General features: G+C 55.1%; 1 protein-coding gene across 1 annotated transcript in view; it reads right to left on the reverse strand.

Moving 5' to 3' along the window:
* The window catches only part of TMEM132C (transmembrane protein 132C), a gene marked incomplete at its 5' end in the record, with an annotated part of 100,622 nt that extends 84,373 nt beyond the window's left edge, over positions 1 to 16,249 (reverse strand). The window contains 2 exons of the mRNA XM_036220925.1: positions 6,970 to 7,861; positions 16,225 to 16,249. Coding sequence (XP_036076818.1) covers positions 6,970 to 7,861; positions 16,225 to 16,249 — 917 coding nt within the window. The remainder of the gene's footprint in view (positions 1 to 6,969; positions 7,862 to 16,224) is intronic.
* Between the last annotated feature and the right edge of the window lie 1,831 nt (positions 16,250 to 18,080).

Here is an 18,080-nt window from a genome sequence, read left to right on the forward strand (position 1 = left end):
ACCCCCCTTCTTGCCTAACCTGCCGCGAACGTGGGTGCGTAACCGCCTCTTCCAGACCCCGCCTCCGACGCCCTCGGGTGTAGACGCAGCAGCGGGCGGCTGGGTCGCGGGGCAGCGTTCCGTGTTTTGGGGAGCTGCCGCGCTGGCTTCCACGGCAGCTGCAGGTCCCACGTCCCCCGTCCCCGCCGACAGCGCCCACGCGGCCCGACCCCCCGCGTCCTCGGGGTGCTGCCGCGTGTCTGCCAGCGGCCACGCTGCCAGCGTGAGGCGGCGTTTCACCCGAGGCGCAGTCCGCCCTCAGACGCTGAGCGGGGCGGGCTGGGAACCACCGGGGTGCCACGCAGAGGGCCCGCGGGAGAGCGACGTGGCAGAAAGGGCGTCGGACGAGGGGGGAGGGAACTCGCGCCCCGCACAGGACGCTGAGGGGGCTGCACTGCACCCTACGAGTGGACGAGTCGCCGGCCGCTCGGCTAACGGGTTGTGTAGACGCCCGGGGGGGTCGCCCAACCAGCAGTCCCTGGAGGAGCCGGGCTTCGGGCGTCAGGAGCCACGGGCTCGGTCCAGGCGGCGCTGGGCAGGAGCCACCGAGGGCGCGGGATGCTCCTGCACGTTGCCGAGCAAATGCCATTTGCAAAGGTCCCTCTGGAAAACTCGAAAGAAGTAGATGCGTCCCGCAGAAGTCACGTCCCAGGCAACCGCGCTCCCGGGGCAAAATGCCGGCAGGGGCTTGTGTTGGTGGTAAACGTGGGGTACGGCCCCCACCTTCTTCCATGAATGCCGTCCTCACGAGCGGGGCCCCCGAGTGCCAGCCGCCGTCCGGGTCGGCGATGCTGGTCCTTCTGGCTGGGAAGACTCTGCCCCGCCCCCCCAGAAAAAGCGTGGAATCCCTGTCTGGAGCTTCTCCACCAGAGGCAGCTCCGTGCTTCCCACGGTGGGGTCCACACCAGGCAGGCCATCACGTGGAGCTGGGGGTTCGCTTTAGAACCATGTCGACGTCATGTGTGGTTTGGGGGTCGGGGGGCTGAGAGTCGGGGTGGGCTAAGGCGCCCTCTCTGTTACCTCTCGGCACCCCACACCTGTGTACAGTTTCACTCCTCTGTAACCCTCACCGGTGGGTATAGACATTTGTCACCTTTCACCTGGACGTCTGACTTAAGGCAGCTGGTACCTGCTTTGGCCATCCCCATGCATTAGAAATGCTGAAGTGGCTTCTCAGTGTGACATGGTACAAAACACAACAAACACTTGAGCATCGGCAGAAAACGGTCAACCCAGCCCGATCCTAAGACTACTGCTCAGCGTGGGAAAGGCAGCTTAATATTTGGTCACGTGACGGGAAAAGCCTCGGTAGACTAGATGTTAAAAAACTGGTTCAATGTCTAACGTGTGGTTCGTTTAGGGGCTTTCAAGGAAGTTCGAGGTCAAGAATCTTTTCTATGCTGCATGTCATCTCTTGGGATTTCTTTTTTTGGGGGGGGTATTTTTTTAAGTATACGATTCAGTGGTGTTTAGTATATTCACAAAGTTGTGCTGTCATTACCGTTGACTCCAGGATGATCTCCTCTCCCTCTCCCACAAACAAACCCCATACCCATCAGCAATCAAACTGGCCATCTCACTGGGTCCTGGCAACCGCCAATCTATTTTCTGTGTCTATGATCTACCGATTCTGGACATTTTGTAAGGCTGGACTCGCACGCCATGTGGCCTTCGGTGTCCGGCTCCTCTAGGACTTTGTATTCAGGGTTCAGCGTCGGTAACTTGCTCCTTTCTGTGGACAAACAGCACCCTTCATGCGGATACGATATTTCGCTTATCCATTCACCCGTCGAGGGACATTTGGGTTGTTTTCATATTTTGGCGACTATGAATACTGCTGTTATGAACGTTTGTGTGCTTTGCGTATTTGTGTATAATTCGTGTATAATGAAGTATCCATAGACTCAATCGCGAACCCATGACTGAGAGAGACGTCCTCCGCGAATCGCGAATCGCGAATCCCGCCACCCGCTTGCCAGTGGGGACCTAGGACTCTGCCCTTTGCCCGGGGCTGGTCGGGAACCAGGTTTGTCAAAACCCTTTCAGAGGAGGCGAGGGTCTCTGAACTCTATCGCCCTTCCTCAGTCTTCCGCTTAAGACAAAGAAACGAATCCACCTACGACCTCATCCTGCTCGGAAAAGCACTTCTTCTCTCAACACTGCTGAGCACAGTGGCACGTCAGCCGCCCCTCTGCGTCCTCCCTGCCTCGCCCAAGGTCCTTCCTGTTTATTTATTGGGAGATGCTGGGAACATACGGCAGCTGTTAGGCACACAGGACGTCGTGTGGATTCTGTCGTGGGAACATTAGCCACTCACGATAATGACTGCGTTTATCTGCCACTCGATCCGAGACAGAACTAATGAATCAGTGGGTCCCACATCCAATAGCCAGGAAGGAAGAGAATGCCACCCTCTGCACCCCGGCTCAGAGCACCCCACTACGCCCTCGCTCTGTGAGTCTGCTTCTACCAAGCAAAGCTCATTCAAGACGGGGTGCTTGGCATGGAGCAGCCTCCGTCCTGCTCCTTTATTATTCTGGGAGGACCAGCTCCTCAATTCACAGTGTTTTACTTAAAAAAAGAAAAAGGCATCTCTTAGGATTTACGCCCTGAAGCCTCCATTAACAATCCTGCCACATGAACCCACCCAGAAAAAAAAGCAAAGCAGCCATGTGAATTGCTGATCTATTATCGGTTATTCTTGAAAATATCACTAGGCCCCAAAGAACAAGCAGAAAAGGAGATGGAGAGATTTCTATTTTTCATTTTCGTAGAGCGGTGACTTGAGCCGAGGGGGCGGCTACCTTTGAGGGAGAGGTTGGTGGCTGGACCACCGGCTGACGGGACTTGAGGTCGCTACCTGAGGTCCACGGAAACCCAGAAACATAAGGACTTCAGGGCAGGCGATGCCAAGGGTCTCGTTTTCTCCCTTCCTCAGTCATCTCTGAAATAGTTGGTATCTTTTGAGGTTTAATTATATCGATGGGACACTTCGCTCTTGGTGGGAAAGGAACAGGAGGAAGGCGCCCCCATGCGTACTGTCAGAAGACAAAGTGACGAGACACCGAGTCAGCAGCCTTCGCCCGAAGGAACACGCAGGAATGAGCCCCTGCATCTGCATTCTCCCACCCACACTGCACGCAGACTATCCGATAGCTCTCCGCGAGGCGCATCGAAGGTGTGCACCAGTGGTTGCCAAGTGGGATGATTTTGTCCCTCAGAAGGCAGTTGGCAACACCCGGAGACACTGTGCTTATCACACCTGGAGAGGGCGTGCTACTGCCATCTAACTGGCAGAGGCTGGGGATTAAGTACTCGGGCCCAAATGCTCGCAGTGCCCAGGCTGGTGAACCCGGGCGTAGCCTGAACCTCTCTGTGCGCTAATCATCTCCCATTCCTAGATACGGAGATATGTGTTCTGTGTATACACTCATGGTAGCATCATCACATAATCTTGTAGCGAGGAAAGACCCTTTATGGCGCCCTCAGCATCTCTAACCCCATCACTGAGTTCAAGGGTTTCGAATTAGTCACAATGGGACACCATATCTTAGTCTCAGGGACGGACAGGATCATTAACCAGGTTGCCTTTGAATTCAATTCGTGGTGCTTCCCTTTGCCTATGGAAGAGAGCATCATGTGAAGTGATCTGGTAAAGGATGCGTAGGCCAAGTTTCCAGATATGTTACTGACCCTATAAAAATCCCCAAGAGCTCTAGGCTGTCTCCAAATATCATGGCCTTGAAAAAGAAGCCCCAGGGCAAGGTGACAAGGTGGGATGTCTTTGGATTTCAGTCGGGCAAGATCTCTCAAGGTCTTTCCACGAGTCTGCCCGTGACTTCCCCAGGAGGACCACTGCAGTGGTGGGCGCGTGGATTCCCTGCGGCCTCGTCAGCACGCGTAGGTGCAGGCGGCCGGGTGGGTGTGTGTTTCTACGAGCTGCCGCACTCCTTGAAAAGAAAAAGTGGTTTCCCCGAACTTCAGCGAGCCTCGTGCAAAACTTTACTGCGCACACCCTCTGTCATGGCTTACTGAATGTATGTTCCTTAAAACAAATGAATTTAAAATTAAAATGAATGAAATCAAATATCTTATCTGGAAAGGGACAGCCTGGGTCTCTCGCAGCTCCCCGTCCCAGGCCTTGCGGCTGCGTCTTCACGCCCGTGTCTCGGAGCCGGTCCCAAATCTGCTTCTTTTCCACCTGCCCCCCCCCAACCCAAGGATGTTGCTTTGCGGCTGGGAAGATCAGGAGGGCAGAGGTGGGGCTGCCGCACTTCGCGGGGTTCAGTGACATCCAGCTCGGAGCCATGCTGTTATTCCCCTCTGGGCAGCAACAGCCCTTGTCGTTATAAATTCTTTTTCTCTCTTTAAACAAAATCACAGCGAAATGAGAATCAATGTAACAAATTGGGTAGCTGTTGTTTTATGCGAGGCACGATGTCCTTTTACTGCTGAAATAGAATTCAGTACTTATTGAGAGTGTGATCGATGTTCAAAAACAGCCCTGTTAATAATATCCAACATTCATACAAGGACTTTTTACATGCCAGACACTTACGAATGAATATTAGCTCACTGAATCCTCCCGCCTCCACGGCGGCAGGTAGCACCATCACGACTGATCTAGAGATGCGGAAACTGGGGCTCACAGGGCTCAGGTGACCTGCCTACAGTCCCACGGACAGGAAGCAGAAGAGGCAGGAAGCGGAAGAGGCAGGGAGCAGAAGAGACAGGAAGCGGTAGAGACAGGAAGCAGAAGAGACGGGAAGTGGAAGAGGCGGGAGGAGAAGGGACAGGGAGCAGAAGAGACAGGAAGCGGTAGAGACAGGAAGTGGAAGAGGCAGGAAGCGGAAGAGGCAGGAAGCGGAAGAGACAGGAAGCGGAAGAAGCAGGAAGCAGAAGAGACAGGAAGTGGAAGAGGCGGGAGGAGAAGGGACAGGGAGCAGAAGAGACAGGAAGCGGTAGAGACAGGAAGTGGAAGAGGCAGGAAGCGGAAGAGGCAGGAAGCGGAAGAGACAGGAAACGGTAGAGACAGGAAGCGGAAGAGACGAGATTAGAACCGAGGCCGGGGGCGGCCAGACCTGTGTTCTTCATCACGATGCTTGTCTTTGTGATGAAAAAGGCAGGAAATAGCTCTTATCTCCAGTGAACCTGAGTGTCCACTGTGGCCGAAGGCCTGGCCCCTTCCACCCAGGGGCCCATCAGCTCATCCGCGCCCAGCCCGGCAGAGGCAGGGCCTGCATTTCTGAAGAGGGATGTTCAGGATAAGTACACACGAGGAGATACTTAGGACTCCGGAATTTTAAAACCTGTTGGCTGCGCCCTCGGTTCCCTGTCTTCTGTGTCTACAAAGTCAGGGCTGGATGTTGTCACTTCACAACGAAACGACGGGAACCCAGGGCGCCGAGGCGCTTGGTGGAAACAACTCAAACTTCTCAGATCAGCGGCTCTGCCGTCCGAGGCATGAGGAAGCAAACCTGGACCCTCCTATCTAAATGGTCTCCACCCTGGCCCCATAGTCTCAAAGTTAAGACTTTCAGGAAAGTCACGGGTGCCCTGACGGGTGGCTCATCCCTCCGCCCACAGCATCCATGGGTGCTGGCTGACCACTGGGACTGACAAATGCCAAGGCGATGGGCGCACCTGACCTCTTGTAAAAGAGGTGGGATTTCATAAAGTCACGAACGCTCTGTTGTAAAAGTCCTCAATCACACCCCAAAACACAGTCAGAGGAGGGTCTGGTAAAATCAGTCCACCCGAACATTGAAAGAAGAAACCCACGAGGATGATGACAACGTGCACACTTCAGAAGAGAATTATTCAAATCCGCAGGAATAAGAAACGCCTGGAGAAACTTACCGAAGCCTCAGAATGCAATTCGTAAAAACACCAAAACCTTTTAAAACAGCCATCCTTATCGTCATACCCCAAAAATCCACGAAATATGCTATACCACTATCATTCCATTCAGAGAGTATTTTCCCAAGCCACATGCTCAACAGGTGGTTCCTTTTTATTCTAAAAAGCACCAAACTGCATCTGCGATTACGACCTGAGGCCTTTTTAACTGTACTAGGGGAGGGAAAAAAACACCTTGATTTTTATCATCTTTATCTTTTGAACAAATCTCAATCAGATATTCTTTCTCATTACTGGGAAACTTGGGTCCACATTTTAAGAGGATTTGCTCCAAGTGGCTTTCCCCCCGGTGGTAATTACCGGCAGCTGGCGGGCATGCCTGTGGCAACCTGTGGAATCCCGCACTGCACGGAGCGGCGGGGCAAAGCTGTTACAACTCCGGTGTGAGCTGCTGAAGCGGCCGCGCTGACGGCGGGTGGCTTATTCTGTTGCAGATTGAATTTGGTTCTTTTTCTCTTTCATGAGATGAAACACCTCTGCTGAATAATTTCCTCTTGGGTAGATTCCTTTAATCCTTGCTAAACTATACTTACGAACTAGGGTTTTCCCAGCCGCTAACTGGCAATATTTAACCCCCGAAACAAAGAAAAGGGGTATTATCCCTGGCTTTTATCACATGTTCAGAGTGAGATATCATACCGCCTGTGTCTTATCTTGGGCCCCTGACCATGTACTTTTAATCCTGCAAACTGCATTTGCATACCTACCAGAGAATTCCAAGCTAACGAAAGCTCACACCCCTTTCCAAAATCAACGGCAACTCAAGGTCAAAAGACGGCGATTAATTTCATCTTGCTTCTTTTGGGTGCACTTCCCGCCCTCCTTCCTGCACCCCCTGTGCACAGGTAGGAGGAGCACGCGGGCAGGTGAGTGTTTGGCTTCCGCTGTGAAGTGAGGGGGGCCCCGAGGTGGGGGGAGGGGATCGCCCTTCCTGAACAGACACCCCCAAGCACCTGCTCCAACCTCGCGCTGGGCACGCCAAAGCTCCCCTGGGCCAGCCCGGGCACCTACCTCAAGACGAAGAAGTCCACGGTGGAGTTGCTGGCGATGGTGACATGGGCGGTTACCACGTCTCCTTGTCTGACGGGCCCAGAGGGCACCGACACAGCCACGTCACCGTCCAGACGCAGCTGGCTGAGCGGGGCGCCGCTGTCCGGGGCCGGGAGGAGGCGCACGGCGCCAATGCGCTGCAGCCGGGACGTGGCGTCCTCCAGGCCGTCCTTCCCGGGACGGATGGCGTTGCCTCGCCTGCCGTCCCCGCCCACGCAGGCCCCGTGCTCATCCGCCGCGTGCACAGCGTAGTAGAGCTCCACGGCGCTGCCCTCGGCCGGGTCCGCCGGCCTCCTCCGCCCGGCCGGCACCGTGGGGGGGCCGAACCAGCTGGACGGCAGCTCGAGCGTGGCTACACACAGCCCCAGGGCGCCCTGCAGCCGGCAGCCGCCCCGCACCTCCCTGGTCTCCCGGAAGGCGAACACCCGCAGGCAGGGCAGCTGCTCTCCGGGGCGGTGCTCGGCCCAGTCCCGGCCCACGATGTGGAACAGCACCTGCACCGTGGGCCGGCTGCGGTACACCTGGTCCCTCAGGATGTGCGCCTGCAGCCTCCAGTTGAGACCGAACTCGCTGGTTGGGCCCAGAAAGTTTGAAATCAGCATCAAGTCCAGAGGCACAACCTTTTCCACGGTGAAAGGCCCAAAGCTGGCGTTTAAGATCGGGGGCCTCCTGGCCCGGTAGGTGAAGAAGGACTCCACGCGCGACTGCAGGCTGGAGTTGCGCGCGACGTCCTGGTCGGCCTCCCGCAGGAAGAAGGACACGTCAGCGTGGTGCACGCGGTAGGTCACCGGCAGGTAGGGCGGCAGCGAGGAGAACCTCTGGGCGGTGTCTGCGACCCCGCGGGCCTCTATCACTACGGGGGCGGAGAGAGAAAAGAAAAGGAAAAGATGAGCGATGTCCTCAGATGCCGCTGCTCAGACACGAGGAAGCGTCCCGAAGTCCGCTTGGCTCCAGTGTTCACGTCCCTTCTGGAATCAGCCAGCGAGTGACTCTACATACTTTGCAAATTACAGACGTGTATTAAGGTGAACCACGTGGAACAGAGACCTTCGTGCATTAAGAATTGGCAATTTCCTATGGCTCAGCCAAACGGAGAGCCGGCAGCCTACCGAGGAGTGGGGAGTGGGTATATTGATTAATAAATTGTATGAACTCCAACCACATTTAATGGCACTGGGACATGGGTAGGAAAATAGACCAAGGGAACTGAATCGTCCGTAAACGAACCTCCTGCATCTGGAAATTTAGCATGTGATAAACAACGTCACAGATCCTGGCACAAAGGCAGACTTTTTAATGAATGATTCACGGCGGTGGTGGCGGGGGAAATAAAATTACATCCACAGTTCACACCATACACAAGAATACACTTTTATCAATCTGTGATCTAAATGTAAAGAAACATTTTTTTTTCAGTACTAAAAGAAAAAAATGAATGAATCCTTTATAACATGGGTGTAGAAAAAGCTTTCTAAGTATGATTCAAAATCAAAATGCAGTTAAAAAAGTGATAAGCTTGCCATTGTAAAAGTTAAAAAACAATCTTTTGCATAACAAAAAAGATTATAAACAAAGTAAGAAAAAATGGCAAATTGGGAGCCACTGCGAACCGCTGACAGATGGTGCTCAGCTCAGCCTGCAGATGGGCTTTGTTTCGCCAACAGTATTTTGAATGGGAACCACCTTTAAAACCTGGGTTTCCAGCTTCTCCTCAAACATGGGAGGAGGTGGGCGTGGTCTGGCTTCAGGCTCAAGAGGCAGCAACTGGAGAAGACGCTCAGAACCCACGTTGCTCGGTCATTACCTGCTTGACCCTCAGGTGCATTTAAGTTTGAAAGCACGATTGGAATCTTCCGGGCAGGTAAGCCAATGAACACTGGGCATAGGGGGCCGGCGCTGAGACAGGAGAGAACGTCCCTGGCTTCCTGTCTGCCTTTGTCCATCATGGACATCGCCAGCGTGCAACCTGCAGGCTCCTTGCTGCTGGAAGTTCGTCCTCTCTAAAGAACCCCCACGAGCATATACTTCCATTGCTGGGGGCTCCACGAGGGACTTGCTACACTCCTGGGGACCAGGACTTGAAAGTGCCCCAATGCCTAACTTTGCAAGGCCCATTGCCTTGCCGTTGTCTTTCAAAACCAGCCCAGAAAACCCAAACCAACCCGCGTTCACATACTGGCAGAGATGGGGCGGTTCCTCTCCCTTGCCGTCTTTCCAGCCCTCTCTGTAGCAGGCACAGCCCATCCGCACACGGGGCAGCCTCATGCACCCCTCCCCTGGAGGGTCCCCTAATCTTTCCACTGGCAGGGACTCTGCCGACGACCAGATCGAAGCTGCCTTTGGTGCTGCAGCCAAACGGACTTGGGTCGTCAAGAGGACTTGTCAGAGAAATAACATTCTCCCCTGTTCTTTGCCCAGAGGTCCCGTTCCGAGGTCGCCAGCAACAAGGGCGCTTGGCTCCTCTTTCTCTGCTATTGTCTGTGCGTCCGTCCACTTCAGAGCCAGGCAAATGTCTCTCTCAGAAGGCCCTGCCAACTTCTAGCATTCCAGGAAGAGGCTGGATCTACGTTCTCAAAAAAAAAATCACTAAGCAACTCATAGTATTTTGTACAAACCAATGGACTAATTGTCACATCGACGCTTTCATTCTGACAGAGTCATCCCTCTCCAAAAAAGCTCTTAAACTTTAAAGCGTCGAGGCTTAGAGGCTCATTCGTTTGGAGAAGGCAGAAGGCCAAGGGGTCTCAGAAGGAGCAGAGCAAGGCTTCGGAGGCCCGCGTGCGAGGGGAGCACCCCACGGCAGAAAGAAAGCATTTGCCCACGAGCTTTACTGTCGTTCTTCACTCTCTCTGCTCATAAGGATCCCTTTTCTACCCTTTTATCTTTTTACCCTCCAAAAAAGTATAAAAAATGAACCTTCTGCTTTTAAGCAAATGCCGAGTTAATTTTCCATGTGGCGAGGCAGGAGTGGGCTTGCTGCTTCCTCTCAGGGTCCTTCCCTCACCCAAGCAGGCCGCCCCTCCTCCAGACAGAGCAAAGTGCCGAGCACACACTTTCCTGCTGGACCTAGTTCTGAATTTTTCCAGTTTCAGAGAAATTTAATTTGAGTCAAGAAGAGGCATTATAAAGAAGAGAGTGAGGTCTGGTACAGAGTGGGGTTATCGACATGAAGTCTAACCATAGAGAGATCTAGGGTTGGTCTACCCAATAGTCACGTGACATTGGCCAAGTTTGTATCTTCTTGGAGCTCCAGTTTTCATAGATGGACAGATGAATGGATGAAGGATGGATGATGGATGGATGGATGGATGGATGGATGGATAGATGGATGATGGATGATGGATGGATAAATGATGGATGATGGTTAAACGATGGGTGGATGGATGGGTGACAATGGATAGATGGAAAGATGATGATCGATAGATTGATGGATTGATGAGTGGATGATGATGGATGGGTGATGGATGGGATGGATGGATACAGAGACAGATAGGAAGATAGATAAGTAGACAGAATTAGATAGACAGGGTACAATAGAAGCAGCGTAGGACAATTACGAAGTGCCCCCAATTCTCTTCCTGTATCCACACCTTTTGCGTGTGACTTTGTAATCCACCCTTCAAGAGAAAGAGTCTCTTCACCCTCTCTTCAAATCTAGGCTGTCCTCGTGACTTGCTTTGGCCAACAGAAAATGCCAAAAGCGTGAATATGCCCGTTACAAGCTCCGTTCTCGAGTCATCGCACACTTCCAACACTTCTCTTTTCTACTGCTGCCATCCCCAAAAAGAACAAGCCCGAGCTAGCCTCCTGGAGGACGAGAGACCTCATGGAGCCGAGGCTAGCCTCCTGGAGGACGAGAGACCTCGTGGAGCTGAGGCTAGCCTCCTGGAGGACGAGAGACCTTGTGGAGCCGAGCCGCCGCCTCAGATTTCTCCTTTGTGAGAGTCGGGTGATTTCACGCCACCCCCACGACCGACCTCGTGGACGCTCGTGGGAATGGCTCCCCACCAGAGCTGTGCACCGCCCTCTGCACCCTCACACGCTGCGGCCCTGATACGGTACCCGAACTCCCCTCTCGTCTGCGGGGCCTGACCCAGCAGGCTAGGAAGGAGCCTTTGTCGTCTCTCTTTCCCGATGCTTTATCTCCTGACGACGAGGAAAGCTTCCGCGGCCGCCGCGACACAGGGAGCGCTGACGAACACCCCCCCTCACACCAGCATCTCCCAGGACAGACAGGCTTATTGGATGATGTTTGATTATCTGGAGAAGTCCGATTCCGGCTGCCTAAGGCCGCGGGGGAGGGGTCAGAGCCCCAGGCGACAGCTGCCCCTTCCGATCCGGCCGCCGGCTGACGGCCCATCCATTCACTGTCCCCTCCCTGTTTACCCGTCTTCTTTATCGGGGCTTGCCTGCCAGTGCCGGGGACATTGTGTCCTCCATCAGTCATTCGTCAGAGACCGCGACAGCAGAGCCACTGCTGGAAATTGAGTTTTTGAGATTCTAAGATAATGAACCCGGGAGACATAGGTCCGTATCGCTTAGCACCCGGACAGAGCACCGGCGGGGAAATGGCCCTTCCGGCCGGCATGATGCTCTCTCTTCGTTGTGATGCTCACGCGCTATGCGCTGGCCGGATGGATGCCTTAGTGCTGCTTCTCCCCGAGCTGTGACGTGAGGATGGGTCAGGTCTGGGGAGGCCGGATGGACCAGGGAAGGAGTCCAGGAGGGTGAGCGCCTGAGCAAAGCCGCGGTGGAGAGACAACTGGGGCCCCAGGGTGTGCGGAGTGGGAAGCCGACCAAGGAAGGGGGGCTGGGCCAGGTTTTGCCCCAAATGGGGTCGGCAGTGGACGCCCCTAAGGCACACAGGGGAAAATGCGAGGTCCTGTTTCCTCTTCAGCTGGGTAAGATGAAAATACATGTCCTCGGAACAGCCTGAGTGGTACCGTTTCGGGGCACACGACGAGCCTTCACAGGAAGCATCTGAGTCGTCGTTTCTCGATGACGGGCCATGTTGTCCCCAGGAGACACCTGGGATGTCTGCAGACATTCGTGATTCTCACAACTGGTGGGCGGGGTGCTTCTGGCATCTGGAAGGGAGAGGTGGGTGCCACTGCTGACGCCGCGCGTGCCTAGGACCGGCCCCACCGCGAAGCAACGCCCAGGCCGCAGCGTGGGCGGCTCGTCGGAGGCTCACGCAGATGGGGCGGGGCGACCAAACCGTCCCCCCGCGCAGCGCGGGAAACGCATCGCGGTGGACTGGGGTGTTCCTCGTGGGGCGGGACAACAGTGAGAAGGGGCGGGGCGCTTCCCGGGGCGTCAGCACGGCTGGATGCCGGAGCCTCGCACCCAGCAAAATGCGTCAGGTGGAAACGGACGGGGACCACTTGATTCCACGCCTGCGTGGCAGGGAAACCGAAAGCAATGAACTCGTAGACACAGACGGCAGGACGGTGGTCACCAGAGGGGGAGGGGCTGGGGGAGGATGGAGAGGGGGCCAGGTGCGTGGTGACCGAGAGACCGGACTCCGGTGGTGAGGGCACAGGTGAGCGCGGATGGAACCGGACACTTGAAACTAACATAACATGATGAAGCAATGTCGCCCCGCTAAACGATTTTAGAAAATGAATCCATATCCCTAATGAACTAGATAGGGTTTTCATTTGTTCGTTTGCAAATACCTTTAAATTTAAACAAATACGTTAAGCTTCAGAATCCTCATCTCTTTAATAAAAATCACATCAGAAGCACCTAGCGAAGCTCCCCCCACGGAGCATGGAGCTAACGACTGGGGAGAGTTGCTTCTGTGGTAATAATAATAATTAATAACAACAACAGCAACAGCAATGACAATAACGCGTGGTGATAACAACATCATCTCCATCGTTCAACCACGTCGATAAACCGTGGCAAAACGTTTAAGTCTTCAGAAATGTGAAAACGATTGGGTGCCATCCATGACCTGTGGAAATAAAACCGGGGTGACACCCGTGAGAGAGAGAACACCTGGAAAACGGAGGGGGACGCCTCCCAAGATTCCATGGCGTGCTGTGCGTCCACGGCTCCGGTCCCCCCGATATCTGGTCCCCCCGATGTCCGGTCCCCCCCGACGTCAGGCAAGTCCCCGCGGCGGACTGACCCACAAGCCGGCCCGAGGGTTCGGAGGGTGTTTTTCTCTCCCTGTATGTGGGTTATTAACGTTCACCAGACACGGGAAACCTCTCTCTGCTCAACACGCCTCGTCGCCTCTCTTTGCTGGAAACAAAGGCACCTGATAAATGGATCGCTTGACACGGAGGCCTCCTCTGAACGCCCCCCGGTCTGCTCTGCGGGGACCACACGGCGCGGTCTGCGGGTAGGGACGTTCGCACTTTCCTTGAGAAGAGCAGGTGCTCAGGCTCCCCTCTGAGCCCTGGGCAGGCCCTGCCCCCTCTTCTCTGGGAGGACCCCAGACTCTCAGGGGCTCCTCCATCAGGCCCCTCGAAGTGTGGCAAGTCAGCGGGGTCTTTCACAGACCAGCTCTCCGCGGCTCCCGACCCCCGGCCGTCACCCACAGGAGCGCGGGCCCTGGGGAGGCGCAGAGGGAAACAGCTCCGGGCAAACATCGCCCCGAGGTGCAGAGTCTGATGGCCCTGTTTGTACCCCTGACACCGAGCTTGGCAGACAGCCGGCGTGGCGGCCAGGTGGCCGATTCCGCCACACCCATCCCTGCAGAGGGGCTTGGAGTACAAGTCCACAAGTGTCCTTGAAGGCTCACGCCAGGGTCTCCCCATCCCCACCCCACCCCCCACCTCCCAAAATGGTGTATTCGCTTCCTAATGCTAACACATTACCACAAACTTAGTGGCTGGAAATGAGAAAAACAGTCTAATTCCGGAGTCAGAAGTCTAAGGTGAACGGGCCGGCAGGGCTGTGCTCCCTCCGGACATCTCCAGCAACCTGTGGCCCCGCCCGGTCGGTTTCCGAGGGGTCACCGCACTCTGGCCCTGCCCCCTCTCCAGAGCCAGCCTCGCGGCCCCTCTTCCCCCTGACCCCCGCCTCCTCCTCAGCAGGGCGACGACATCCGCCCACACAGATGACCCAGGACCATCTCCCATCTCAACATTTTTAACTGAATCACGCCTGCCAAGTCCCCTTTTTTCACATAAGGTGACATGTTCGTAGGTCCTGGCAACCGAGAAACAGACGCCTTGGGAGGGGCACGGTTCGGTCTCCCACAGACGGCGTCGGGTGCACGTGGAGGGTTTAGTCGTCCCGATGACCAGAGGGAGAAATACCGCGGGCGCTCACACCGGGGTCCAGCGCTGCTAGATGCCCTCAGGGACCAGACAGTGCCCCGGACACTGCCCGGTCCCGCGTGACCTCTGTGGCCTCACGGGGCACTCACGAGCACGAGAAACCCCCCGAGCCAAGCACCCATCTCAGACACCCACAAAAAGCCGAGGCGGAACAACGGCTTAGCACACGGTGCCTTTTCCAGTGTCGTGACTACTCGGGGGAAGATCTGATTTTGTGAAACCTTACTAAAAATTTGTTTGTCCTTTTGCAAAATTGCACCAAAAATGTCCAGTCTGCTGGTGAAATCCAAGTTCCTCGCACTCAGCCCGAGTTTGTGGCGGACGCGTCCATGGCAACTCTGGGGACAGGAGCCAGGGTCCGGCCACGTCACTGGGTCTCCGAGACAGACGTGTTAAAATATTACCTGACTATGGATCACTCTGGCCCTGTTCGCTTCTTGAGGAAGCTGGGGCACTGTACTGATTCGTTTTTAATTATCTGTATCGGCAGTTCGTTGGTTACAGATTTAATTCTATGACATATAAAGGGGAGGGTTGGGAACGACTCGTCTAGTTCGAGGGCTGGAAAATTTCTTCTTCGAGGGCCACATCGCAGACGCCTAGGGCTTTGCGGGCAGAGGCAGAATCAGAATCACACGGGCACTTACTCCGTGTAAAGTGTAACTGCTCACAGCCGCCTTGTGCCGTTCCCACGATGCATGTCACCGTCACTTAGCTTGTGGGCCGGAGTGTCTCACTGAGGGGCACTTGCGCTGCCCAGTGGATATTCGGTAATGTCTGTAGATGCTTTTGATTGTCATGGTCAGGGTGGGGTGAACGCTACTGGCCCCTAGTGGGTGGAGGCCAGAATGCTTCTCATCACCTTCCAGGTCTCAACACAGAGGTGTCTGGCCCCAAAGTCAACAGTGCCGGAGGCCGGGGACTGTGCCCTAGGCTGATCTGGGCCACCAAGTTTTGCGAGACTCCTGAGAAAGACACACCCTCCCTCCTGAGAGAACCACAGAAGCACGTGCCTTTCTCCCCAGGGATGAAGGAGGGTCCAAGTCACCGCCTGGATCCTGTCCCCCATGCCAAACTCTGAGCGAGCGAGGCCCAGCAGAGGGGGCCCGGGGCCAGACACTGCACGACCACACCCGACTCCCGGCCCGCACCCTCGTTCCCGACACGTGAGCCGACGCACACGTCCTCAGCGCCTGGGGCTTGTCTTACTTCCGGCCCAAAGCTTCTAAAGTGGACAGCGCGGCTTTGCCCAGACCGAGGTCACGTGGCTTCACGAGTCTTGGAAAGAAGGGACCGGCACACTTTTTCTGTCGAGGCTCAGAAAGTGAACACTGTGGGCTCCGTGGGCCAGAGCCCCTCGGCCCGCAGCCTCTCAGGCAGCCAGGGACAAATGTGAACAAGCGGCCGTGCTCATGTTCCCATAAAACTTTATTTATAAACACTGAAATCGGAACGTCGCGGAATTTTCATGTGTTAGAAACATTATTGTTTTTAAAAAAGCTTGTTTGTTTTTTTTCCCCCAGCCACGTACAAATGCAAAGACTTTCTCAGTCTGGAGGCCATGCGAGAACAGGGGGCGGGCTGGATTCGGGGTGCGCTGTCTGGCGCAGACGGAGCCTCTCTTAGGAGCGGCGTTTTACAGAGACGATGCCTTTCTCGGTGTTTCCTTCAAGGCACTTTGCGTCGCGGTCCGTCTCATTGATCCGAAATGCAAACGCGGCTTTTGCTATGCCTCCGAAATGGTCCAGAAATGTAAGCAAAAAAATAAATAAATAAAATAAATTTGATCGGCTTCAAACATCAGGAGGGATTTAGAGTTGCCTAATGTGCGTGTTTATAGCAGAATTTAAATAACTGTATTTGCCGCTCATGTAGCCTATGGTTTGAGGATGTTTCACTGTGTCTTTTCAAAGAGAGAGGCATTTACTTATCCCAGATGGTGGTATTATTTATGATGAAACCTTACATTAATCCTCAGAGTCCCAATTATCTCCATTCATGTAAGTAAAAGGAAACAGCATTCCTGTTCTTTATGATGGTCTTTTGCCTCAAAAGTAAAGAGCTTATTTTTAATATGGTCCACATATTTTTTCTTTCCCACTAATTACAGATAATTAAACAAGAAACAAAACCTCTCCACCCCATCGAGTCGCCCCCGGTCCCCTCCCCCCCGCACATGCATCTCATTTGTCCGCTCGTTACCATCTGCAGTTTGTTTGGCTGCACCAGTACTTAGGGTAATTATATTAATGAGGAGTCTTAGGATACAAGGTAGAAAATGCTTTCCCGACGGTGGAGTGAACGGAAAAAGGGAAGAGCGCACGTGAGGATGGAAGCCACTTTGTCTTACGTGATACACAGTCTTTAACTTTCCGTGCTGCGGACAGGGACTTTGGAACCGAGCCTTCCCGAGAAGAGCGGAGACTTACAGGGGAGGATTCGGAAACGTGGCCGGGCAACGTCTCTCTCAGATGGAAGGCGGCGTCTGAGAGTCACCTGCGTTATCCGTACGGGAAGGAGACGGTGGGGCCAGACGCGGCAGCTCGCGCATCAGAGTCCACGTCCGGCAACTCTGGGCGCGAGACCTCCCGCTACCCCGCCCTTCGCACACAGGGAGACTGAGCCCAGAGAGGTCCGGGAACTTCCCCCGGGCCACCCAGCGAGGACTGAGTGGGTCGGGATTTGAACTCAGGACCACGGGCGCGTGACGCCTTCATGCCCGCCGCGTCCTGCAAGCCCCCCGCGCCCCCAGCGGTGCGTTCCTTCTTCTACAGGTAACAGGACAGAGATGGAGTAACAGCGCCTGGCAGCAAGGGGTCACGGTTCCGTTACCATCTAACGCTGCGTCCATCTAGAGATGCTGAGCTCCGGCCCGGGAGTCGAGTTAACTCTGGGGAAAGGAGGGGCAGGAGATGGAGCCCCTGAACCCGGAGGCGCCCGGAGCCGGAGGGCCTCCGGACGGGCACCTTCCCGGTTGAAGCCCGTCCGAGATGGGCTTCCGGCTGCTTGGAACTAACCGATCCTCAGCATCTCGCTTTTGACTGATGAGCCCGCCGAGCTTACAACTGTTCTTATTTAACATTACAGGGGCAGGACATCCATCTTGGTCATCACGTTAATCTCGAACGAAAACAAAACAGATCAGCGGGAGCCTCTGGGAGGACGCTCTTCACCCCACAGGCTGGAACGGAGAGGCTCTTCTGTGCCCCGTGCTGCTTCCGTGGGGAAAATGCGGATAAATAAGCCGGTTTTTCATGCTCTCGGGGCGCCATGCAGGGGAGAGGAGGCCGGCCACAGAGGGAAGACGTGAGCTGGGTGGAAATAACCACGCGTGTGTGGCATGCCAGCGGAGCCGCGTGTGCCCCCATGGAAGGCAGTCACATGACGAGAGCGGCAGACAGTGCTGCAGGGGGTGTGGGGGTGGGGGGGTCCAGGCTGGGAAGGGACGTGAAGGCGGCATGCACGCTGTAGGGACCAGGATCTCCGAGGAGGTGACTGCACGAGGCCGTGCAGCTCCGAGAGGGGAGCACAGTGTTGGATGGCTCCTGTCGTCCCGCTGTGATGAGCAAGGGAGACCAGCTCACATTCAGCTTTGTGGCCGATTTCGAAGTCTCTGCGGAACACAGATGCACTCCGGCCTCCCACTGCCCCCGCCCTGGGGTGCAGCTGGCGCCGGGTGCTGACGGCGCTGAAGCCTGCCATTGCTCCAGAAAGACGCACCTCCCCGTGGAGACCCGCAGACCGGAAGAGGCAGGTGCGAGGGAAAGAGCATGATAC

Source organism: Rousettus aegyptiacus, unplaced genomic scaffold (assembly GCF_014176215.1).
Source record: "Rousettus aegyptiacus isolate mRouAeg1 unplaced genomic scaffold, mRouAeg1.p scaffold_m13_p_5, whole genome shotgun sequence".
NCBI lineage: Eukaryota > Metazoa > Chordata > Mammalia > Chiroptera > Pteropodidae > Rousettus > Rousettus aegyptiacus.